The sequence below is a fragment of the Myotis nattereri genome (genome assembly GCF_964212035.1).
Source record: "Myotis nattereri genome assembly, chromosome: 1".
In the NCBI taxonomy this organism is placed as follows: domain Eukaryota; kingdom Metazoa; phylum Chordata; class Mammalia; order Chiroptera; family Vespertilionidae; genus Myotis; species Myotis nattereri.
Window position 1 is genome coordinate 51,882,003 of NC_138075.1, and position 27,035 is coordinate 51,909,037.

A 27,035-nucleotide genomic window follows, 5' to 3' on the forward strand; every position below is an offset into this window, starting at 1 on the left:
GTATACAGATTGCAACAACATACTACCTGAAACGCCCAGCTGTTAACAAAAAGCCTGAGACATGCAAAGAAACAGGAAAATGTGACCGATACACGGGGAAGGAGCAGACAGAAGCTGCCTGTGAAAGAGCAGACATCAAATTTAAAAGACAAAACGCAAGGCAGCCATTATAAATGTAGTCAAAGAAACATGCTTTAAAAAGTAAAGCCTAATGACAATGTCTCATTAAATAGAGAATAGCAATACAAATAGACCCAAATGGACCCCATTAAGGAAATGAAAAGAAAACAGAATGGGGAAACTTTTTTCAAATATCTGATCAGAGAATTGCATCTGGAATACACAAAGTGCTCCTACAATAATAAAGAGACAAATAACCCAATTTAAAAATGGGCACAGGATCTGAGTAAGTGCTACAAAGCAGATAAATCACCAATAAGCACATTAAATGATGTTCAATACCATTAGTCATTAAGGGAAATGCAAACCAAAATCACATATGCCACTTCACACCCCCTAGGTTGGCTGTAATAAAAAAGACAGATAAGTGTTGAATGTAGAGAAATGGGAGCCCTCATACACTGCTGCTGGCAGTAAAATGGTGTGGCCACTTTGGAAAACAGTCTGACTGTTCTGTTCTTCAAAAGTTAGAGCTACCACATTACTCAACAATTACACTCCTAGGTGTATATATATGCAAGAGAAATGAAAACATACGACCACACAAAAACTATGTGAATATTCAGAACAGCATTGCACATCATCCCCAAAAGTCTTTAATCTGATGATGTCCAATTTATCTGTTTTTTTTTTTCTTTGCACCTGGGCTTGCGTACCTTGCGGGAATTTGCACATCTGCCTTGGTATAGCGATAATTCTCTAAGGCTCTAACACAGGGGTGGGCAAACTTTTTGACTTGAGGGCTACAATGGGTTCTTAAACTGGACCGGAGGGCCGGAACAAAAGCATGGATGGAGTGTTTGTGTGAACTAATATAAATTCAAAGTAAACATCATTACATAAAAGGGTACGGTCTTTTTTTTTTTAGTTTTATTCATTTCAAACAGGCCGAATCCGGCCCACGGGCCGTAGTTTACCCACAGCTGCTCTAACATCATGCAAACAGACTTCATAGAGGAAAGTGGATATGGCCGTTGAGTCTTGGAAAAATGAAGAAGACAGGGCAAAAATGGACCAAATATTCCAGTAAGAACAGGAAAGCCCTGAGCTCTGCTTTAGAGAGAAATGGGAACCTCTGAGAAAGTCTTTTTTAGGGTGTGCTATGCTTAGTGGGGTAAGTGTCTCTCACCTCCATGGCAAATCTGCCTTTGTCCCTCCCAGCTGGATCTACGTGGGAGGTATCAGGGTCTGTTTCCTATCAATTACATCACCAATGGATCCAAAACACTATGAAATAAATCTGAAATAATATAGCAGCCCAGCCCAACCGGTGTGGCTCAGTGGTTGAGCATCAACCTATGAACCAGGAGGTCATGATTCAATTCTCGTTCAGGGCACATGCCCGGGTTTCGGGCTCAATCCCCAGAGTGGGGCGTGCAGGAGGGAGGCGATCAATCATTCATTTATTTTCTCTCTCTCTCTCTCTCTGTCTCTCTCTCTCTCTCTCTCTCTCTCCCCCTTTCTCTCTGAAATCAATAAAAATATTTTTTAAAAATATATATAGCAGCCCAGTAATTTAAGAATATAATTTAAAAAGTTCATTCAGATTCCTTCAATACAATAACATAACCAATTCAAGAAAGCCAAAACTTTGCCAAAGAATTTTTACTTCACATGAGTTTATTTCAACAATTAAAGGCTCATTAACATTATACGGGAAAGACAAATACAAAAACAAAGACATGTGGTACTCCTAATACACTTTTAATTATTGCAGGATGAAAGTATTTGTTACAGAGAAGGAACAAGCTGGGTAGAGCAGCTAATAAGAAATTGCAGGGGGGGAAACGTAAAATTTCTGAAAGTATTTCAAAATAACTTCTTCATTTTGTAATTAGAACCAAGATAATTTCACATGCCATCCCATGCACTGCACTAGGCTCTTACATATATTGCTTCGTTTAATCTTCATCTGCCTAAAAGTGAGCAAGAAGATCCTCAAAGTTTTCCTGAGGTCTCTACTCTGTCCTGCCACTCTGAAGCTCTTCTAACTTCTCACTGTTCTGAGAGCTATAACAGAGCTGTAGTTTCCTTTAAGCCAATCTCCACAAAAAGAATTCAAGTTTTCTGTCCTATTACAGTGATTTTCTAGATCTACTATTTTCCAGGGACTATTCCCAGACGCTTGAGCTACAAAAATAGAAGATGGTACTCCAAGACAGTGAAGACAATAGAGATACTCAATAGAACAAAGAATGCTAGGGGAGTGCAGGAGCATGGGCTATCTGGGAAGACTTCCTGGAGGAGGTGACATTTGAGCAGTATTTTAAAGGTTGACCAGAAGTTAGAAAAAGAGGAAAGGCATGCTGGGTATAAGAACAGCATGTGCAAAGGCTCTGAAATAGGAAGCATGGCTCATTTAGGACATAACAAGCAGTTAGCTGATCACTGCTAAAAGGTACAGTGCTAAGATAAAGAGAAGTGAGGAAGTCAGCAAGGTCATTCTAAGGAGACTGGAGTTCACTCAGATGTGGATAGAAAACCACACAAGAGGAGTCAACGAGTCCTCCATTCAATCTCTGCTCTTAGACTGCTGTCCACCCAGCAGATGCAAATCCACATGCCCAGCTTGCAAGGCCCTTCAGGTGTTGTCTGCAAAACACCTCCCGCCACTAGTGCTCTCTGCTCCAAAGAATCCTCGGTGCCTGAGTCCCTTTTTTCCACGCCTGCCCTTTGCAAACCACTCTCAACTTCACCTCGGCTGACTCAAATTGCCTATGAGCTCCACAACTCCTGTGCGTGACTCTTTTTTTTTTTTAATTAATGTATTTTATTGATTTTTTACAGAGGGGAAGGGAGAGGGATAGAGAGTTAGAAACACCGATGAGAGAGAAACATTGATCAGCTGCCTCCTGCACACCCCCAACTGGGGATGTGCCCGCAACCAAGGTACATGCCCTTGATCGGAATCGAACCTGGGACCCTTCAGTCCGCAGGCCGACGCTCTATCCACTAAGCCAAACCGGTCACGGCCTGTGCATGACTCTTAACAGCAGCAGAGGGCAGAAGAGGCCCGGGAACACTTTAGGGACTGCTGGCATTTCTAACAGGGCCCCAGGTGATGTGATGCTGCAGGTCCAGGGAGAGGTGAAGGGCTAGAGCACTTTCCAACTATCTGAGATGAAAGAGCTCTTTTTAAAATTTTCAATCTACCATGGACCCATACTTTCAGAAAATAAAATAAAAATACAGTCAATAATATTGTAATAACCGTGCATAGTGTCAGGTGGATACTAAACTTATTGGGGTATATAAATGTCTAATCACTATATTGCACAGATGAAACTAATATAATATTGTATGTCGACTGTAATTGAAAAATAATTTACTAATAAGTGAATTATAAGAAAAAATGAAATTAAAAAAAAGACATGGAAGACTGTCGAATCTCTGAGGGAATGGGGGGTGGGGTGGGAAGAGATTAACCAAAGAACTTGTATGCATATATGCATAACCCATGGACACAGACCATAGTGTGGTGAAGGCCTCCCCCCACCTGGGGGGCGGGGGAGATGGAGGGGGAGGGAAGGGGACTGTCTATAAGAGGACAATGGGGGGGAAAAAGGAGATATCTGTAATACTTTCAACAATAAAGATTTTAAAAAATATTCTGAAGAAGTTAATTCTAATGCTAGACATCAGAATTTGACAAGGACCATGTTATGCTATAATAATTTTAAAAAAAAATTTTCCATGTTAAACACAGATCATTTTCAGAAAAGGCGGAGAAGTATTTGTTTAGAATTCTAATAAAAATTAAAGAAAATAAAATTATAGCTTATAAATAAATAAATAAACAAACAAACCGTGGAAAAATGTAAGTCCCAACTTTGTATATTATTGGATTCAATAAACATAATAATCTTCATCTGCCAGATGGCACTGGCCAGCTGAGCTCTCCCCCCACTTGCTCCCATGCACCAATTCCAGTTGCAGACACACAAGAAGTCATGGCACGCTCATACCCAGGTCAATGTCCACTGTTAAATTTTGTGGGCAAAGGAGGTGATGTACGAGAAGAAGGCAAACACTTTGTTTTGGGGCTTCATGAATATATCCCCCACTAAAACGAAGTGTATGAAAAACAGCTTTGGAGGAGTGGAGTCCCAAACGTCTGACCACCTACCTTGCCACTCTCCCTCGAAGATCCCCCAAACCAGATAGCTGACGCATCTCCAGAGTCTTTAAGGCAGAATTAGTTCCGTAGCTAATGTTGTCCCGGGCACGGATCTGCTCCTGGAGTACCTGGGCAACACAAAAGACCACAGGAGAGTCATTTGAGAATTTGCATGATTCCACAAAACCTTTTTTTTTTTTTTTTTTTTACAGAGAGTAAGGGAGAGGGGTAGAGAGTTAGAAACATCGATCAGCTGCCTCCTGCACACCCCCTACTGGGGACGTGCCTGCAACCAGAGTACATGCCCTTGACAGGAATCAAAGCTGGGACCCTTCAGTTCACAGGCCAACGCTCTATCCACTGAGCCAAACCAGTCAGGGTCACAAAACCATTTTAAGCAAGGATGTTGAACTCTTTTCAGAAGAGGCTCCTTTGTAACAGCCACCTGGTATGTACAGAGAGGCAGGGGCTTAGACAGAGAGAAAGAGAGAGACCTTAGGGATCACACCCACACCGAGTCCCTTACTTTACCGATAAAAACACTGAGGCTCTGGTGTCAGGTGACTTGATAGGGTCCAGACCGGGACCCTGGCCCCTTGGTGTGTATTTCTATCACTCCATGATGTTTTTTGATAGTCACTGTTTTAGGTGAACAAACCTTTATTAAAAAGTAATAAATCAAGAGCAAGGAGGGGAACAGGGCATCGGACAAGGGCTCCAAGTTTTGGTTCCTCCAAATTCTGGGCAAGTGTGTAAGGTTCTCTGAGCTTCCTTTCTCTCATCTGTTAACAGGAGTGGTGAGTACACGTTTTAAAAATATATACTTTTATTGATTTCAGAGAGAGAGAGAAATATCAATGATGAGAATCATTGGTTGGCTGCCTCTTGCACGCCCCCTACTGGGGATCGAGCCTACAACCTGGGCATGTGCCCTGACTGGGAATCAAACTGATCTCCTGGTTCATAAGCCGAGGCCAAACCATTGAGCCACACCAGCCAGGCTGGTGACTAGACTTTTAAGGCCACTGTGACTATTACATAAGATACACATAAAGCGCTTAGCACAATGCCTGGTACACAGTAAATACAGCAAATATTCTCTTGAGTATTTGATGATAATGCTTCTACTGGAACGGCCGAACGGTGTCCCATCGGAAAGACCTGAAATGAAAGCAGAACTGCTTGTAGGGTAAGTGACCCCACCTAAGAGCATAGCCTCGTGGAGCGTCCACCCTGGGAACCCCTCAAAGGAAGGATGGAGGCGATGAGGACATCATCTGAGCATGGACTGGGAAGTGCTGACATGCACCAAACCTCACAGGTCCTCGGTGAGGGGGCACTCAGGATGGCCATGTTCCCCTCCAGGACAGGATGCACCGACAGCTGAAATGATACCTCCCAAGTCGCCCAGCTAGCGAGTGGCTCACCAGGACGTCCATGCTGCCGGCCACGGACAGGCAGGAAAGAAGCTGAGGCGGAAGCACTCTGACAGACAGACAGACAGAAATCCTGAGTGCTGAGTAGGGGGAGCAGAAGGTTACATCTGATGTTTCTTTTGAGCATTTCCTCATTCTTTGGCACATCTTTCCTCCCACCCGCCTTCCTCTACTATATTCTGTTCTTCACACTCCCCCTCACCACACCACCTTCTCGCTCCTTTCAAAGAGAAAGTGTTTGGTTTCTTGGATCCTTTCCCTTTTAACCACTTTTTAAAAGCATTTTCTATTTGCTTGATGTCAGCTTAAATATTTGTTAATTCTTTCTTTTGTTTTATTCCTTTTTTTTGGTAATTTTAAAAGGTGAATACACTGTTCCTTTATTTTTATTATTTCTTTCTTAATAATGAAGACTTTTTTCAGTACCATATTTTCTGTGTCCATAAGTTGGGTGTGACATGCTTTCTTTTTCACTGTTTTAATTTCAGTTTTGAATTCCTCTTTGATCTAAGGATTACTTAAAATTGTGTTTCTTCATTTTCAAGCCATCTGGTTTTCATCATTTTTGTTATTTATTTCTAATTGCATTGGACTATGATTAAAATATGGCCTGTAATATGCTTCATGTTTTGAAGGTATTATGGTTTGTTTTGTGGCACATGATTGATTTTTTAAAATATATTTTTATTGATTTCAGAGAGGAAGGGAGAGGGAGAGAGGGATAGAAATATCAATGATGAAAGAGAATCATTGATTGGCTGCCTCTGCACACCCCCTACTGGGGACTTAGCCTGCAACCCAGGCATGTGCCCTTGACTGGAATTGAACCCAGAACCCTTCAGTCCCCAGGCCAACACTCTATCCACTGAGCCAAACCAGCTAGGGCCAAATGTTCCATGCAAAAAACTATTTCAGGAACAAAAGGTTCAAAATGGTCTATTAGATTGAGTTTGCTGATTCTATTATTCATTTTTTTTCTAGATTTTATTTATTTTGGTCTGTTGTGTCTCTCAGCTTAAAATAGACATGATAGACACCAGGATACTGGTGTAAAGTATTTTCATTAAGTCCTCACACTTTTAATACTTTTTAATATATATTTAGCTGCCATCAGGCACATATAAGATTTACAAAAAGTGGCCATAACCATTATATAATAACCTTTTTAATATGATTTAGTGCTTGTACTAATAAGTGTCATCTTACTAAATATTAACATTGCTACTATGCTTTAAAAATAATAAGGCAGACACTGGCTTGATCTAGCTGTTCACCAGACACTGATCTAAATGCTTTGGGTATGTTAACTCACTTAACCCTCACCGCATCCTATGAAGGAGGCACTGTCATCATCCCCATTTCCCAGGTGCTGTTACATAACTTGCCCAAAGCCACAGTCATAAAGTGACAGAGCTGGGCGAAAAAAAAGCTGGGGTGGCAATACTCATATCTGATAAAATAGACTTCAAAATGAAAGCTATCACAAGACAATAAAGGTCATTACATAATACTAAAGAGATGGATCCAACAAGAGGATATAACCTTGGTAAACATATATGCACCCAATATAGGAGCACCTAAGTATATATAAAAAAACTTCTGGAGGATTTTAAAGGAGAGATCAATAGCAGTACAGTCTTAGTAGGGGACTTTAACACCCCACTGACTTCACCGGATAGATCTTCCAGAAGAAAAAATTAACAAGGAAACAGTGACTCTAAATGACACACTTGATTAGATGGATTTAATTGACATTTATAGAACATTTCACCCCAAAGCGGAAGCATATACATACTTCTCAAGTGCACATGGGTCATTTTCAAAGACAGACCACATTAGGATACAAAACAAGTCTCTATAAATTTAAGAAATGGAAATCATATCAAGCATCTTCTCAGATCATAATGGAATGAAATTAGAAATCAACTACAGTAAAAACACCCCAAAACATTCAAACACATGGAGGCTAAATAGCATGTTATTAACAATGAATGGGTTACCAATGAGATAAAAAAAAAAAAAAAAAAAAAAAAAAAGAAGAAGTAAAAAACTTCCTGGAAACAAATGAAAATGACTGCACAACAGCCCAAAATCTCTGGGACACAGCAAAAGCAGTCCTGAGAGGGAAGGTCATAGTATTACAGGCCTACCTCAAAAAACAAAACAAAAAAAAAGTAATAATAAACGATTTAATCCTACAACTTAAAGAATTAGAAAGAGAACAACAAGAAAAACCCAGAATAAGTAGAAGGAAGGAAATAATGAAGATTGGAGCAAAAATAACTTAGAGACTAAAAAAAAAACAACAAAAAACAATATAAAAGACCAATGAAACCAAGAGCTAGTTCTTTGAAAAGATAAACAAGACTGATGAACCTTTAGCCAGGCTCATCAAGAAACAAAGAGAGAGGACCCAAATAATTAAAATCAGAAATGAAAGTGGTAAAGTAACAACTGACATCACAGAAATACAAAGGAGTGTAAGAAAATGCAATGAGAAACCACATGCCAACAAGCTGGACAAGGTGGATAAAATGGACAAATTCCTAGAAAAATGCAATCTTCCAAAACTGAATCAGAAAGAATCAGAAACCCTGAATAGGCCAATAATAATTGAGGAAATTGAAGCAGTAATAAAAAAACTCCCAGCAAACAAAAACCCTGGTCCAGACGGCTTCATAGGAGAGTTTCAGTAAATATTCAAAAAAGAGTGAACACCTATCCTCCTCAAACTATTCCCAAAAATCCAAGAGGAAGGTACACTTTTTATGAGGCCAGCATTATCCGAATTCCAAAACCATATAAAGACACTACAAAGAAAGAGGATTACAGGCCCATATCCCTGATGAACATAGATGCTAAAAATCCTCAACAAAATATTAGCAAATCGCATCCAGCAATATATTAAAAAGATCATACACCATGACCAAATAGGATTTATTTCAAGGATGCAAGGCTGGTACAATATTCGAAAATCAATAAATGTGATACATCATATAAACAAATTGAAAGACAAAAATCACATGATCATATCAGTAGATGCAGAAAAAGCATTCGACAAAATCCAACACCCTTTTTTGATAAAAACTCTGAGCAGAGTGAAAATAGAGAGATCATACTTCAACATAATAAAAGCCATATATGACAAATCTACAGCCAACATCATACTCAGTGGGAAAAAACTAAAACCATTTCCCCTAAGTACAGGAACAAGAGAAGGATGTCCATTTTCACCACTCTTATTCAACATGGTACTGGAAGTCCTAGCCACAACAACCAGACAAGAAGAAATAAAAGGCATCCAAATTGGAAAGGAGGAAGAAAAACTTTTATTATTCATTCATACAAACAAATATTTATTAAGTGTTTACTTTTTTGACATGATATTGTACATAGAAAACCCTAAAGACTCCACCAAAAAACTACTAGAGTTAAAAAGGAATTCAGCAATATACCAGGATACAAAATTAACACCCAGAAATCGAAAGCATTTTTATATACCAATAATGAATTCTCAGAAAGAGAAACTAAACAAACAATCCTATTTACCACTGCAACAAAAAATTTGATACCTAGGAATAAACTTAATCAAGGAGGTAAAAGACTTACACTCAGAAAACTACAGGACATTGAAAAAAGAGATAGAGGAAGATATAAATAAGTGGAAGAATATACCATGTTCATGGATTGGTAGAATTAACATCATTAAAATGTCCATACTATCCAAAGCAATCTATAGATTCAATGCAATCCCTATTAAATTACCAATGGTATATTTCACAGATCTAGAATACTCCAAAAATGTATATGGAATAAAAACAAAACAAAACAAAACAAAAAAACCAAAACCCAAATAGCTGCAGCAATCTTGAGAAAGAAGAAAAAAGTTGGAGGAATCACAATACCAGATATCAAGTTATACCATAAAGCCACTGTAATCAAAACAGTCTGGTACTGGCACAAGAACAGACATTAGATCAATGGAATATAACAGAGACCCCAGAAATCAACCCACACCATTATGCTCAATTAATATTTGACTAAGGAGGCAAGAGCATACAATGGAGTCAAGACAGTCTCTTTAATAAATGGTGTAGGGAAAACTGGACAGGTATATGCAAAAAAATGAAACTAGACCACCAACTTACCCCATACACAGGAATAAACTCGAAATGGATAAAAGACTTAAATGAAAGTCATAAAAATCCTAGAAGAAACCATAGGCAGCAAAATCTCAGACATCTCTCATAGCAATCTGCTTACAGATACCTCTCCTAGGGCAAAGGAAACTAAGGAGAAAATAAACAAATGGGACTACATGAAAGTAAAAAACACTTCTGCACAGCAAACGAAACCAACAAAATGAAAAGGGAGCCCACTGTATGGGAGAACATACTTGGCAATGATACATCTGATAAAAGGTTCATATCCAAAAAGTATAAGAGACTCATACAATTTAACAAAAGGAAGACAAACAATCCAATTAAAAAATGAGCAAAGGACCTAAATAGACACTTCTCCAAAGTGGACATACAGCTGACCAAGAGACATAGGAAAATGCTTAAAGTCACTGATCATCAGAGACATGCAAATTAAAACAATAATGAAGTATCACCTCACACCTGTGAGAATGGCTACCATCAACAAATCAAGTGACAAGATGTGGAGAAAAGGGAATCCTAGTACACTGCTGGTGGGAATGCAGACTGGTGCAGCCATTATGGAAAACAGTATGGAGCTTCCTCAAAAAAGTAAATATGGAACTGCCATTTGACCCAGTGATCCCATTTCTAGGAATATATCCTAAGAGACCTGAAACACCAATCAGAAGGAATGTATGCACCCCTATGTTAACAGCAGCACAATTTACAATAGTTAAGATCTGGAAACAGCCCAAGAGCCCATTAGTAGTGAGTGGATAAAAAAAGCTGTGGTACATTTACACCACGGAATACTATGCAGCTGTAAAAAAGGATCTCTTACCCTTTGAAACAGCATGGAGTGACCTGGAGAGTATTATGTTAACCAAAATAAGCCAGTCAGAGAAAACCAAGTATCACATGATCTCGCTCATACATGGAATATACTGAACAAAATAAATTGATGAGTAAAATAGATCCAGAGACATAGAAGCATAGAACAGATTGTCAAATCTCAGAGGGAAGGTGGGAGGGTGGGGGGGGGGGGTGGGAAGAGATCAACCAAAGACCTTATATGCATACATGCATAACCCATGGACACAGACAATAGGGTGGTGGTGGACAGGGGCAGGCTATAAGGGGTCAATAGGAGGGGAAAAAAGAGACATATGTAATACTTTCAAGAATAAAGATTTTTTAAAGAGAGTTTTAAAGAAAGAACTTGTTTTCTTCCCTATTACTAAAACAATAAATATTCATATTTAAAAAAAGTGACAGATCTGGGATTTGAATAAAGAAGTCTGGCTCCATGGACTCTACTCTCCATGACTCCAGGCTGCTTTGTTTGTGTTTTCATTCATCCCTTCATCGCACTTTGTTACAATTTATGTTGTTCTTAGTTCTTGTTGCCTTTCTCCTTTTCCTTACTTTGATTGGTTTAATCAGGTCACCACTGATGGCCTTTCCTCCCCTTGTTAACTAGGAAATATCCCCCATTCCAACACGAGACACTCGGCACACCTTCACGTCCACCATCCTTCGGCCTCTGTCACCCACTATCCCAGCTGGCTTATTTAGAAGGATTTTCGCTTTTCCCCTCTTACCCTCTTCCGACCCCAACCAGGCTTTGCTAGAATAACCCGATACTTCCAGTTGGGCTATAATTAGGATTTTGCCTATAGAGTATCTCTTCTATTTCAAAAATTTTTTGGCACTTCTGTTCCCCAGTCCCAAGCATTTCTCAATATCCATTTACATGAAATGATATAGGGATCGCTAGTTACCTTTGTGCTTCTCCTCTCCATTTTCCCATCTTAGGGTCTCTGTGCAGACTCACAGTGTTTGGGTTAGAGTCCTTTCTCCAGCATTTTCCTCAGATCAGACACTTGGACAAAAGATTCTGAATCCCTGCCATGTCAAGAACCATCCTTCTCTCACCCTAAAGAATGAGTGATAAGTTGAAAGGGTATAGAATTCTTCACTTAAAAGCCTTTCCTCCCAAGGAATGTCAAGGCTACAGAAAATCTGATGCTTCAACCTCTGTAAGTACCTTGGCTCCTTATAGCTAGAAGTTTATAAGATTTTTTTCTTCATCTTTGGAGTTTGGAGTTTTATCAGAATGTACCTAATTGTGGCTCATTTAAAAAAAAAAAATCAATTCTACCCAGAATTCAGTGAACTTTTCAATCTGTAGTCACAGATATTTTTTTCAATTCTGGTAAATTTTCTTCTGTGTAACTATTGCTTCTTCTCCATCTGTTTCTTTGTCTCCTTCGGAAGCTCCCCTTATCCATATGCTGGGTATCCTGGGTCTGTCCTCCAAGTCTTGTATCTTTTCCCTTCTGTTTCTCTCTCTTTGTGTTTGGCTCTGATGTTTCACCATTTTTCCTACTTTGTTTCATGGGCAACTAATTCAATTCTTAGAAGTAACTATACTTGTTTCTAGTTCATCTACAGACTTTTAAAAGTTTAAGTTTGCAGAAGAAATTTAATTCTGTACCCGGATGTACTTGCCTTAGTCACCTGGAGATGCTTGAGCAAAATACCAGACTAGGTGGTTATAAACAACACACATTTACTTCTCGTAGTTCTGAAGGCTGGGGGCTGAGATCAGGAAGCCAGCACGGCGGCCTCCTAAGGAGGGCCCTCTTCCTGACTTGCAGACAGCTGCTTCCTTACTGTGTCCTCCATCTGGCTGGTGGGCTCCCTCAGGGATGATGTTTCTTTTTGTTCTACAATCAGTGGAGTGAGACCAAGTAGGTGGTCCTCCGTGCGGTGGAAGGAACTTATGAACTAGAGGTGTAGCCAGTGAGAGCACAGAGCCTCTTCCAGGTGAGGCGCCAGGAGGAAGCCTCTCCGTGTCCTGCCCTCCGCAGCCCTCCCAGCCTGGAGGCACGGGGACACAGCCCACCTCTGCATCCCTCCTCCTCTTCACCTCCACCTCCAGTGAAGTGCAGAAGACTGGCTCGGTCACCCGGTGCAAAGCAGTGAGACTGGCCTACCTCTCTGACTCCTAAACCACAGTGTCCAGGACCTCACTTCCAGGCTTTCCCTGGCCAGGTCTCTGCTGCCTCCCCCAGGCCGCCCCACCTGTTTGGCCCAGCTGTTGGGGAAGGCGGCCCTGAGAACAGTGGAGGAAGGCACACTAAGTCACCACCTTCCCATTACCTCCTACACCAGCCTAGGGGTTTCTTCAGGCTACATTCATGTGTATACCTTGTTACTATTTATTTCTAGGAATTTGATGATTTCTCATATACTGGCAGTCCAATTTGCAAATGAACAGGAAGGCCCTGTTAGACAATATAATTATGCTTGTGTAAACTGTGTTTGTGCTCCCTTTTAAGTATAACAGATGTGCGGAAAAATGCACATACCGTACCTACATCTTTAGAAATTTGAAACTTCCTGGTAAAACCCAGAAATTAAGAATGTGAGGATTCTGTGTTTTCCTTATTGGAAACTTGCGTTGGGCCACTTTCGATGGAGTGACAGTGATAGTGACAATAAAGAAAATATTTCACTGAAAAGAATTTGGAACTGCTAGACCTATCTACTTGCTGTAGTTTCCAGCTTTTTCTGAATGAACCTGCTCTAGTAAGAAGAATGCAAGCCAGTTACAATCACCTGTGAATGACTAAACGTTAGTCATCCCAACATATTCTTACAAAAAAATCCTTCAGATGTGACTAATCTGGTCCTGACACTCTCCCACTGAGGAAAAGGCACTGTTGTGCACTCTCTTTTAATAGGAAGCAACACTCATTAACTATAGTTGATAAAAAGGAATCCTTATTTTTTGTTTGTAATGCTTCCAACCTTTGTTTATAATAAGGCTTAAGACCAGTGGTTCTCAGAAGGATCCCTAGGAGGCTTGTTAAACACACAAATTCCCAGGCCCCACTCCCAGAGAACCACAGCGAGGAAATGGGCCCAGACATGAAGTTAGGGTCCATGGACCACTCCTGGAGAAACGCTGCATTAGACACTGTAGAGGTGGCGAAGGCTCGAACCAATCATTTCATTTGAGTTGTTTCTCAATCAAAAAAATCACCAAGCAAAGAAAACAAACAAGATTTTCCAAAAGCAAAAAAACATGAAACAACACATTTTTTTTTTAAGTTCTACCTTTTTCATAAGCAAAGAAACAGGAAATAAAAACCAGGCCACATACTGCACCTCTGAGGTGTGATGTTGCTGGGGGCAGGCTGCATGTGTGGGGACAGGGGGCTCGTGCGACTCTGCTTTCTGCTCAGTTCTGCTGTGAACCTAAAACTGTTCTAAAAATAAAGTCTATTTAAAAATTTAAAATCATACCATTTTCATCTATTAAAGAAAAAAATATTTTAAACCTATAATACCAAAATGTCTATCAAAAATTAAAAATGCACTTCCGATACAACTTTTCCACAGTGTGACCCATCAAAATATATTCATAATGTTCATAACCTTTGACCCAGCAATACTAGTTCTTGGAATCTTAAAAGAAATAATAAAAATAATAAAAATGACAAAATATAGGCACAAAAAATGCCTGCAGAGTGTGATCCACATACCATGCATTTTACAAGGTTATCTACACAACACATTATTATGCAATTGATCCATGGAGGGCTTTTAAAAACAAGGGAAATATGTACCATTTAACATTAAGCAAAAAGATGCAGCAACTGTTTTGGCTCACTGGATAGAGTGTTGCCCTCGGACTGAAAGGTCCTGGGTTCAATTCTGGTCATTGATGTTTTTCCCTCCTTTCCACTCTCTCTAAAAATCAATGGGAAAATATCCTCAGGTGAGGATTAACTATATATATACATATCTCCTATCTAATAAAAGACAAAAAGGGTAATTGACCATACCTTCGCTATGCTTCCCATTGGCTAATCAGGGCAATATGCAAATTAACCGGCAACCAAGATGGTGGCCGGCAGCCACGCAGCTGAAGTGAGCAGGAGGCTTGCTTGCTCCAGTGATGGAGGAAGCCAAGGTTCCCCGCCTGCCATGGCCCGGCTCTGAGCTCTGAAAGCAACAGCTCCGAAAGCAAAAAAGTTTCAATTATAGGAGCTAAACAAACCCCAGATACCTGCTTTCAGCAGGCCATGGCCTCAGAGCTGGAGCGAGCAGGACAGCAACAAAGTTCCAATTATAGAAGGTAAATAAATCCAGGAATGAAAAAAAAAGAAAAAAAGGACAGGCTGAGAGCTTCAGTCACCCGCCAGCCTGAAAATGGCCCTCAGCCCCTCACCCAGGCTGGCCAGGCACCCCAGTGGGGACCCCCACCCTAAAGGGGGTGTGGCCAGCCTGAAAACAGCCATCAGCCCCTCATCCAGGCTGGCCAGGCACCCCATGGGGACCCCCACCCTGAAGGGGATGTGACCAGATGCAAACAACCATCAGCCCCTCACCCAGGCTGGCCAGGCACCCAAGTGGGACCCCCACCCTGATCCGGGACACCCTTCAGAGCAAACCAGCCGGCCCCCACCCGTGCACCAGGCCTCTATCCTATATAGTAAAAGGGTAATATGCAAACTGACCCTAACAGCAGAAGGACTGGGAATGACTGGTCACTATGACACACACTGACCACCAGGGGGCAGATGCTCGATGCAGAAGCTGCCCTCTGGTGGTCAGTGCGCTCCCACATGGGGGAGCTCTGCTCAGCCACAAGCCAGGCTGATGGCTACCAGTACAGTGGTGGTGGTGGGAGCCTCTCCTGCCTCCTCAGCAGCGCTAAGGATGTCCGACTGCAGCTTAGGTCTGCTCCCCGCTGGCAAGTGAACATCCCCAAGGGCTGCTGGGCTGCCAGAGGGATGTCTGATTGCCAGCTTAGGCCCAATCCCCCGGGGAGCGGGCCTAAGCCAGCAGGTCGTCATCCCCTGAGGGGTCCCAGCCTGTGAGAGGGCACAGGCCGGGCTGAGGGACCCCCACAAGTGCACAAATTTTTGTGCACCAGGCCTCTAGTATGTATGTATGTATGTGTGTGTGTGTATATATATATATATATATATATTAAAAAAGAAAGGATACAAAATAAATATACAGCATGTTCCAGCTGTTACAAGATATATAGAAAATAATACCAGCATATTAACATTTTAACCAGCTTGTCTCTAGAGTGGGGTTATGGTTAATTCTTCCTTTTTGTATTTTCTATAAAGAGCTTACATTACTTTTATAACCAGATAAAAAAGTGTGTGTGTGTGTGTGTGTGTGTGTGTGTGTGCGTGTGTTTTAATGCTCAGAAATAAGAAAAGCCTATTTAACTTTCAGATGAATAACATATTGTATTAGAAGTGCTTTCTTTGAATAATACAAAAAGGGATTATATCTGACCTTAGCACAATATTCACATTACTGAAAACTGTGGAAATAGAAGGCATTTGAGAGTTTACTATTTAAAGGAATTCTATGACGAAGTCTTATAAAGCAACCCTCTGTACAGCCAGTAAGTTCCCTAATTTGTCATTTTGGAACAATGTATCATCATGATGTTTACTTTAAAAAGGTTACAGCCCTCAGTGTATCGTCAACTCTCCATCATTTTCAATTCAATTCAAGAATCTGTCTTCTGCATGCCTACCGCGTGCTGTGCACCAGGCCTGCCCTCAGGGAGCTCAGCTGCAGCAAGAAAGACTCGGGATGGTAAGCAGGTAGCCTAAACCCCTACAGCAGCCTAAGCCCTCACACAGGCAGGGAGAAGAGGCCCGCCACCTCCAAAAAGCAAAGTCCCAAGTCTTCACTTATTTTCTCTAAGACATGGCCTGTCTTTAAAGAAGCTCCCCTCCCAACGGCAGTAAAGAACAACACCCCCTGGGAGCCCCACAGCACTACATCCCGTTCATGCAGAAGGCCCAGGCCTCACGCCGGGGCCTCACTCACCCACTCAGGCGAGTGTTGCCTAGGAATGACCAGGAAAGACACAGCTCTCCGTGTTTCTCCTTCTCCAACGCCTCCCAGACGTGAGGATTTAGAGATGAAAGTGTAACTCCAGTGTTACCTGGAGAAAGGCCCAACTCCCGCAGGGAAGGGCCTCAGAGGACAGTATCTCCCTTGGGTCCCAGCCCATAGACCGAACTGCCTTCCTGGCATTTTTACTGGGACATTCAATGGGCCCTGGAGCCTGCCCAGTCCTAAACACAAGTCTCCTATCTCCAGCATGGGGAAGTCCAGCCAGCTCTATCTCCAAAACAGGTCCAGACCACCCACCTCCCTCCCTCTCCAAGGTGACTCCCTCAATCCAAGCTGCAGTCCTCTCACCCTGAACGGCCCAACCCAACCCCCTACCTCCATTCTTGCTCACCTACAATCCCTTCTCATGCTGTAGCCAGATGATCTTTTTGAAACATAAATCAGTCTGTAAGCAATGCAACGGCAAGATATTTTACTAGTATCTGTTTTATCCACAACTATATCCCCAGCACCAAGAGTGTGAATGCATTCAATTCCTTTGCTTAATAATAAATCATGACTTCCTATTTCCAACTGCCTAACTTCCCATCACAGCCTTTGAGGCTAACGATCCAGTCATATTCCCGGCTCATGACAAACAGTCCCACTGGTTCCCTTCCCGCCCCTCAAACTTGCTGAACTACTTCCTGTTTATGGCCTTGAAACCTGCAGTTCCCTCTTTCTGGAACGATCTCGTCCCCGTGTGTCTCCTCCCCCAAAACTTTGGCGTGGCTGGCCCCTTCTGTCATTCTAGCCTCAGTTCATATCACCTTACATCCCCACTACCCTTCCTAAAATTGTTGCACAATCACTCTCCATCATATTACCAGGGCCCTGACCCAGGCCGAAATCACCTTGGTTACTCAGAGTTCATTCCTGTAAACCCTGCTCGGATGAACAGCAGTGGCCTTGAATGTGTGGGTCCCTCCTGTAGCCGCAGGGCCTCTAACAATTGTTGTTCCCAGTGGGTAGCTGAGTAATTCATCAGTTCACTTAACTCCATGTTCCAGGATTTGGTTTTCTACATTGAAGGCTCAGAGACTATAGCTGGCTGGGGCTGAAGGTGATCAGGTCCTCAAAAATGAACCTGGACTAGTGAAAATGTACAGAGACAAAGGCCGACACCAGAACACCAATTAGTTAATGTACACTGAAACAACTATCAACAGAACTGAATACTCAAATTCAATTCAATTCGCTGGCTTCATCCCCTGGAGCCACGCCACATGACAAACCACGTTGAGTGGGTAGAGTTAAAACAAAATGAACTTGGATAATGTGATGGCTAATTATATGTCAACGTGGCTGAGCCACGGCATGCCCAGGGAGCTGGGTAAACAGTAGTTCTGGGTGTGTCTGTGAGGATGTTTCTGGAAGAGATTAGCACTTGAATAGGTGAACTGAGTAAAGGAGAGGGCCTTCCTCAAAGTGAATGGGCACCAGGCAATCCTTGGAGATGAAGCTGGGATTTGATTTCTGCCTGACTGAGCTGGGACATGGATTTTCTCCTGCTCTCAGCGCTTCTGGCTCCCAAGTCTTCAGACCTGGACTGGAATCTACACTATCAGCTTTCCAGTTCTCAGGCCTTCAAACTACATCACCAGCCCTAACCGGTTTGGCTCAGTGGATAGAACGTTGGTCCGTGGACTGAAGGGTCCCAGGTTCGATTCCAGTCAAGGGCATGTACCTTGGTTGGGGGCACATCCCCAGGAGGGGGTGTGCAGGAGGCAGCTGATCGGTGTTTCTCTCTCATTGATGGTTCTAACTCTCTCTCCCTCTCCCTTCCTCTCTGTAAAAATAAATAAAATATATTTTAAAAATATTTAAAAAATAAAAACTACATCACCACCTTCTCAGGTCTCCCGCTAGCAGATGGCAGAACTTCTCAGTCTCCATAATCATGTGAGCCAATGTCTTAGAATAAATAAAGTTTATATATATCCTATTGGCTCTGTTTCTCTGGAAAAAACCCTACTAACACAGATGATAATCACCAAAGTCCCTCTGCTGGTATACCTGTTCCAACACGACATGATCGCTGAGCTAAAGGCCAAAATTCCCTTTTTAGGAAAAATACAGAAGTCCAGGAGCCAAGACTCCTCACCAACAGTGCACGATGTACAAGTTCCCATCTATCCATCTTTGTCCACGCCTCTGCCTTAACCTGTTCATAAAGCCCAACTTAGCATTCCTCACTTGAGTTCAGAATGCCCGTGTGTAAGCTATTAAACTAACAAACTGTGTCTAATCTAATCCAGTGGTTCTCAACCTTGGCTGCACATTAGAATCACCTGGGAATCTTTTTAAAATCCTGATTTCTGGGCCTCATCCTCTGGAAATCCTGTTTCTTTGTTACTAATGTTGTGGCCTCACCCCATAACAAAGAAACAGAATTTCCGGAGGATGAGGCCCAGAAATCAGGATTTTAACAAGATTCCCAGGTGATTCTAATGTGCAGCCAAGGTTGAGAACCACTGGTCTAATCAATTAGATAAAGGCTTGATATGGTTTCCCATAACCCAACTAGGTCAAAGCCAACACCCCAACCAGTGGGATCTTATGAAGCATGGGCACCAGGAGCACCTGCAGATTCTAGCCAGCCAGGTAGCAGACCCCACTGCCTACCTCTCCAAAGACACAGTGAAAGCTCTAAGTGGGCGTGAGGTCTCAACCACTTCCTCAAACCATCCAATTGGCATGGAAAGAAAAGCTTACCACCAACAAAGGGCTATGGACTGCTCACCGGGATCTGGCTTCCAGGGATTGATAAGAGCTTAAGTAAAAGACAGTATGGATAATCCAGACATGCAAAATTCATAGTCGGCTACATTACCTCTTCTAAATTTATAAGGATGATAATTTGTGTACAGTTTCTGAGGGATAAATAATTGATGACATTTTCCACATTGCAAGGCAAACTTCCAGTGAAGACAATGGGTGGGAATGTATTTAAACAATGTATTTTTTCATTCAACATTTTATCAAGCACCTTCTGTGTACTAGGACATAAGAGTGATCTGCTTTGACACTGGAATCTTCTGATAGAACATGGGCAATAATTACAGGGTTCTGGTAGGCCCAAGGACCCTGGAGACACTGATTATGCAATATTTATTAAGCTCCTACTATGTGTTAGACACTGGTAGGTGCTAAAAATAGAAAAATGAAGACTTAGTTCTAGTTTCTGAGGATCACAGACTAGGGGTTTGACAATATTTTACTTTTCTTCCTGTGTAGAACTGTTTTCAGAGCCATCTGATAGAGAATTCGAAAGACTTTTCTAGGTAAATGTACCAAGATGTAGTATTCACATTAACTTAATCTGACTAGCTCTATCAGGAGCCTGGAGTGAGCTCTCTATGTTAAGACTGGATTTAGGTTTTTTTTATACAAAATCACCTGCACAGACACACTTTTATAAAACAAATACTCCATAAAATTTACTGAGTTAACTGAAAAATATGTGTAAACCAGTAATAAAAATAATTTTTGAACCACAAGCAATTTACAGAAGAAATTCATTAAGAATCTACAGACAAAAATGTATATATACACTTTTCACATCATTTAAATACAATCTGAACATCTTCACACCTCTTTACTTTAAACATGAAAATACTACATTTGCATGATACCCACCTCCCAATTTTATATTACTGATAAAGACTTCTGTTTAGTACTTTTACAATTTTAATCTACACCGTGATTTCATTTTTTTAAGTTTGGCTACAAATATGGCAATTTTGATGTTTCATCAAGCATCCTAATTTGGATTATGCTTGAGTAAACATACTCAGGCTTATAATATATATAAAACCACGTAGTAAGTTTTTCCTATCTACTAAGCTTCCTAACTTCCTGCTGTTACTTTATAATGATGCATAGCTATTACCAGTCATAAAAGTAAATGCTCACAGGTGTAAAATTTTACCAGAGTTAGATTTTACTCAGTTTCCCTCTCTAGGATGGAAATAATCTTTTCAATTGCAAAACTGTACACTGCAAAAATTATATGTAAATGGGAAAGAGTGTAGTCTGCTAAGGCAAGAGCAATCATTACATAAAATGTGTTTCAGATGGAAAAACAGCAGATTTAAAATTATCTTAAAACTTGTTGCACTGTAAAGTGCTTTAAAAAAAATCATCCTAAACACATTAATGAAAAACTGTGTTAACAACAAAATTTTTAAAAAAATAATTAGCAAAATCCTAAATGATTGATGACTTTAGAATTCTAGGTATGTTTGCTAATGACTCAAATTATCTAAGCTGTGCAATGACCTCCCATTAAAATGATGATGAGGCAAAGAAAACTCAGTGAGATCTAAAGCTAGAATCACCTAGTTTCATGAAGAAATAATTCCTGAAGGGGTAGAAATACATAGAAAGCAAAGACTGGCTGAAGAGCACTGCCCGTCCCATTTGGGAGTTGGTGACCTAAGATCAGGGTTCTGGAAGAGCTTCCAGAAGGGAAAGCAGAAGAGCAGAAGGAGCATATTGTTAGGGTTTGGTAACCTGGGTTTAGTCTCAGCACTGACACTGACTGGCCTGGAGACCTCAGACAAGTCCCTTCATTTGCCTGGGCCTCTGATGCCTCATCGGAAAAGGAACAGTTTGCACAGATGACCTCAGGGTCTGTCTCTTCTAGTCCTTTTTACTCCCAGCAAATCTGCAACTGGCCTCACTCTGAATTGGGCCTGTATGCACTTAATAAGCATTCATGGCACAGACAGGGGCTGGGGGTTGGGGGTGGGGGGTGAGGGCATGTGGTAGGGGGTGGTGGCAGCAGGGGAGAGGCCAATGGGGGAAAAGGAGACTTATGTAATACTTTAAACAATAAAGACTTTAAATTAAAATAAATAAATATGTCAAAAAGTGCTAAAAAGAAAAGAAAGAAAGCATTCATGGCATTTACATTGTGCTGGACAATGCAAAGGTGAGTCAGACAAGGTCCCTTTCATTTTAAAGAGCTCACGATCTATCAAGGGAAACAGACTCGTAAAAAAGACCCACAATGTCAGTCCTCTTCAGTAAGGGCTATGGTAACAGCAGCAAGTACACTACGGGAAAGGAAGTGAGCAGGGGGGCCTGGCAGGGAGAGCTTCCTAGAGGAAGCAACTATTAAACAGCATTGAGGGCTCAGCTGAAGCTAGATATTATATATTTAAAATAGTTCTCAATCAATGATTCTCTTTCATCATTGATGTTTCTCTCTCTCTCTCTCTCTCTCTCTCTCTCTCTCTCTCTCTCCCTCCCTCCCTCCCTCCCTCCCTCCCTCTCCTTTCCTCACTGAAATCAATAATAAAAAAATTTTTTGAAAAAAAATAACATAGTTCTGACTGTTGGATTAGTACATTGTAGTTACCAAAAGGGTAATTATTCCCCAGTTCCGTAGTTGCAGCTAAAACACGATCACCTCTTACGCTGACAGAAAAAATCAAGTCCAGGCTTTTCTAAGGGTAGAAGGGTAGAGTCACACTCTGCTTTTACCTGAGGGCAGTAATTCAGGAATAGATTGGCTCCCATCTCTCATCCGTCTACCACCCACCTCAGCAAAGGGAACCCAGCTGAGTGCTCACAGGAAATGGTGCAACACAGGGCGTTTATATTTTTTAATGACACACTTCTTTGCCATTGGTTGAGGATGGGAACCTGAGAATCATTATTTATCCCTAATCACTTTGATTTTTATCTATTTCCTTCTTTAGATCTGGGTGTGGAGAGCTATCGGCTCCCTAAACTATCTCTAACCCCTTTCAAAATTGAAATGTTTAATTGGGGTTCTTCAATTTTGTGACAAGTGACTCCGCCTCTGAGATAAAACTGCTTTAGCACCCAAATATAAAACTGGAAAGATCATCCTAAATACAGACACACACCTTCCAAAAACACGTAAATTATCTCTGCCAATTTTAAATGTTCTATGCCCCCTTGGATGTCATTAGAGTTCTTTGTTTCAGGCAACTGGACCTGACTTTGCCTAACTTTGGAGGAGAGGGAAATGGAATGTGTTGGAAGGATATAGGGGGAAAGTACACACAATCAACAGAGCAGCTGGGGATCCGACTGAGAAAAAGACACAAAAGGTACTTCCTAGGGTCCAGGCAGCAAAAACCACTGGCCAGTATCCCGCACGCAGGCACAGCTGCTGCAGGGAAGATGCTCCGGCCCTTTCCAGTCTTGAATGGTTCTGCTCAGGTTTCAAGTTCTAGGGAGTGAGCATCTCAATGTTCTGGTCTGAGTCAGGAACTCCAAGCCTCTTTGCCTAAACAGGTGGTAAGGCACGCTAATAGCCATCCAGTTTGTAATCAATGAAAGAAAAACACATCCCAAAAGGAAATCAAATTGCTGTGACCAAAAGAAATTGCAATGGATGCCACCAGTCTCAGAAGCAAGGAAGATCGGCTAGGTCCCCTTCATAGCCCTTTAAACATCATAAGAAGTAGAGACCAGAAGTTTTAGAATCCTAAAGACCAATGAACTTCAATTAAGGTATAATTCTGAGTGGACTTCAGTCCTTACTAAAGATACATGAGAATCTCAAAGAAGAATGAAAATTGGTAACCATGTGGTAGACAAAGACCTCACTTAGTCATAAGCTAAGTGAAAATTTTCAAAAAGGGAAATTATGCAAACAGTAGCCATAAAAAAGCTGGATAGCTATATTAATATCAAACAAAATAGACTTTAAGAAATATTACTCTGTAAAAAAATCAATAAAACATATTTAAAAAATAAAATTCTGCAGCACACCATAAAATATATTATTTAAAAAAAAGAAATATTACTAAGACAAAGAGAGACATTTTATGATAAAATGGTGAATGTATCAGGAGGATATATACAACAAAAATGTAATGGAGGGTCAAAAGTAGGTTTACAGTTGTGAGTAGGCAAAACACAGAGTTTATTCTTGTATTATTTATTAACTAGAGGCCCGATGCACGAAAATTCATGCAAGAGTAGACCTTCCTTCCCCCAGCTGTCGGCACCAGCTTCTCTCTGGCACCCGGGACCCGGGCTTCCCTCCTCCGGCCACCAGCAGGCACCCAGGACCCGGGCTGGCTTCCCTCAAGCCGCCAGCAGGCACACGGGATATGGGCTGGCTTCCCTTGGGCTGCCCGCAGGCACCCAGGACCTGAGCTGGCTTCCCACCGGCCCTGGCTTCATCAGGAAGGACATCCAGAATGACGTCCAGAAGACGTCCGGTCTAATTAGCATATTACCCTTTTATTATTATAGATTATTGTATTATTTTCTATGAACAACTGTTGGGCACCTAACAACAGAGGCCCAAAATATTGAGAGAATTGAAAAGAGAAATAGACAATTCAACAATGAGAGTTGGAGATTTTGATATTTGATAGAACAAGAATCTTAATAAATTTAAAGGTATTAAAAAATATACAAAGTATATTCTCTGTTCACATAGAATTAAATTACAGATCCACAACAAAAATAAACCCCAAATATTTGAAAAGTAAACAACAGATTTCTAAATAACACATAAGGCAAAAACAAAATCCAAAGGAAAGTTTTAAAATATTTTTAAATTAATGAAAACAAAACAGCATACCAAAACTCATGGGGAGCAGCTAAAGCAAGGCTTAGAGTACACTTTCTAGCTTTAAATATCATTATCAGATAAAAAGATCTTGAACCAATTACCTAAGCTTCTACCTTAAGAAACTAGGGGGGGGGGGGGGGAGCAAACTTAATCAAAGCAAGCAGGAATAAAGGAAATAAGAGTTGTTGAAATCAATAGAGTAGAAAACAGAAAAGCAATAGAAAAAAATTAATAAAACCAAGAATTGGTCTTTAAAATGATCAGACTCAATATTATTTAGATGGCAATTTTCCCCAAATTGAATCTACACATTCAAAATCTCAGCAGGTTTTTCTATCGAAACTGACAAGCTGATCCAAAAATTTATATGAAAATGCAAAGGACTTAACATGGCCAAACAATATTGACAAGAAGAACAAAGTTGAAGGACTTACACTACCTGATTTCAAAAGTACTCTAAAGCTAGAAATTAAGGCAATGTGGTATTGGCATAGAAAAAATGGAACACAGAATTAAGCCCTTATATTTTACTAGAGGCCCGGTGCATGGATTCGTGCACCCGTGGGGTCCCTCAGCCTGGCCTGCTGGGATCAGGCCAAAACGGGCTCTCTGACATCCCCCGAGGGATCACGGATTCCAAGAGGGAGCAGGCCAGGCTGAGGGACCCCACTGGTGCACCATCGGGACTGGGGAGGGGCTGCGGGAGGGCTCCAGGGCATGTCCGGCCCATCTCTCCCAGTCCCGATTGGTCGGACCCCAGCAGCGAGCTAACCTACTGGTCGGAGCATCTGCCCCTGGTGGTCAGTGCATGTCATAGCGACTGGTTGAATGGTCGAACAAACGGCTGGACACTTAGTGTACTAGGCTTTTATTATATAGGACGCTCAACTGGCTTTCAATGAAGGACAAACAGGAAAGTGATAGATTTTCCTGGGCTACCCGTCTGTAAAAAAATTAACTTAGACCTTTACTCTAATTCATACATAAAAATTAACTCACACTGGATCACTGAATGTAAAGAACTAAGACTAAAATTTTAGAAGAAAATAAGAGAATATCTTTGTGACCTTGAGTTAAGCAGTTCTTAAGACTTAGAACTAAAAGTACAAACTATAAAAGAAAAAACTGTAAGTTGAAATTTATTAAAATCTAAAAATTTTGCACTTCAAAAACCACCATTAGAAAATGAAAATGAAAATATAATCCACAGAATGGGAGAAAATATTTGCAAATCACATATCTGATAAGGGACTTGTATCTAGACCAGCCGTGGGCAAACCACGGCCCGTTTGAAATGAATAAAACTAAAAAAAAAAAAAAGACCATACCCTTTTATGTAATGATGTTTACTTTGAATTTATATTAGTTCACACAAACACTCCATCCATGCTTTTGTTCCGGCCCTCCGGTCCAGTTTAAGAACCCATTGTGGCCCTCGAGTCAAAAAGTTTGCCCACCCCTGATCTAGACTATATTTGAAATTTTTACAATTCAATACAGCGGGGCCTTGACTTACAAGTGTGCCGACTAACGAGTTTTTCGAGATACGAGCCATCTCTCGGCCGATTTTTTGCTTTGAGTTGTGAGCTAAAATTAGGGTTACGAGCCAGCTTCAGATACCCCGCCGCTAGCTGGAGCAGCGAACGTCACAGTGATTTGACATACAAGTAATCTGAGTTACGAGCTCCGTCGCGGAACGAATTAAACTCGTAAGTCAAGGCCCCCCTGTAATAAGACAAATAATCCAATTTAAAAATGGGTTCTAACACACACTACAACATGGATGAAACCTGAACACATGCTACGTGAAATTAACCGGATACAAAAGGACAATACCATGTGATTCCATTTACATGACATACTAGAATAGGCAAATTCAGAGAGACAGAAAGTAACTTAGAGGTCACCAGGGGCTGAGGGGAGAGTGGAATGGCAATTTATTGTTTAACGGGTACAGCGTTTCTAGTTGGGATGACCAAAATGTTTTGGAAATGGACAGTGGTGATGATTGCATACAACACAGTGAGTGTAACTAATGTCACTGAATTGTATACTGAAAATGGAGGCAATGGTAACTATCTTACCACAATAAAAATTAACTTTTTAAAAATAGTCAGCAGACTTGAGTATACACTTCACCAAATAAAACACACAAATGACCAATAAGCATACAAGAAGGTGCTCAACGTCATTAGTCATTAGGAAAATTCAAATTAAAACTACCATCAAGTACCACTACACATGCCCTATAATGACTATAATTAAAAAGACAGATCATACCAAATGTTGGTGAGGATGTGGAAAAACTGGAAACCTCATGTATTACTGGTGAGTTGTAAAATGATATAGCCACTTTGCAAAATTGTTTGGCTGTGTTTTAAAAAGTTAAGCGAAAGCTTACTCTAAGACCTAGCGATTCCATTTCTAGTAATTTACCCAAGAGAAATGAAAACATATGCCCACACAAAGACTTGTACACAAGTGTTCACAGCAGCTTTATTCATAATAGCTAAAAATTGGAAACAACCCAAATGTCCATCAAATAATGAAGGGACAAACAGAATGTGGTATATCCATACAATAGGATACTACTCAGACATAAAAAGAACATTCTAGAACATGGCTGAATCTCACAGAGATTATGCTAA

General features: G+C 41.0%; 1 protein-coding gene across 2 annotated transcripts in view; it reads right to left on the reverse strand.

The window, feature by feature from the left end:
* FAM81A (family with sequence similarity 81 member A) overlaps nt 1-27,035 on the reverse strand; it is a 100,396-nt gene that overhangs the window by 34,332 nt on the left and 39,029 nt on the right. For both annotated transcript variants that reach the window (XM_081102630.1, XM_081102629.1), the window contains one exon: nt 4,307-4,425. In XM_081102630.1, the coding sequence (XP_080958756.1) occupies nt 4,307-4,425 (119 nt within the window). The remainder of the gene's footprint in view (nt 1-4,306; nt 4,426-27,035) is intronic.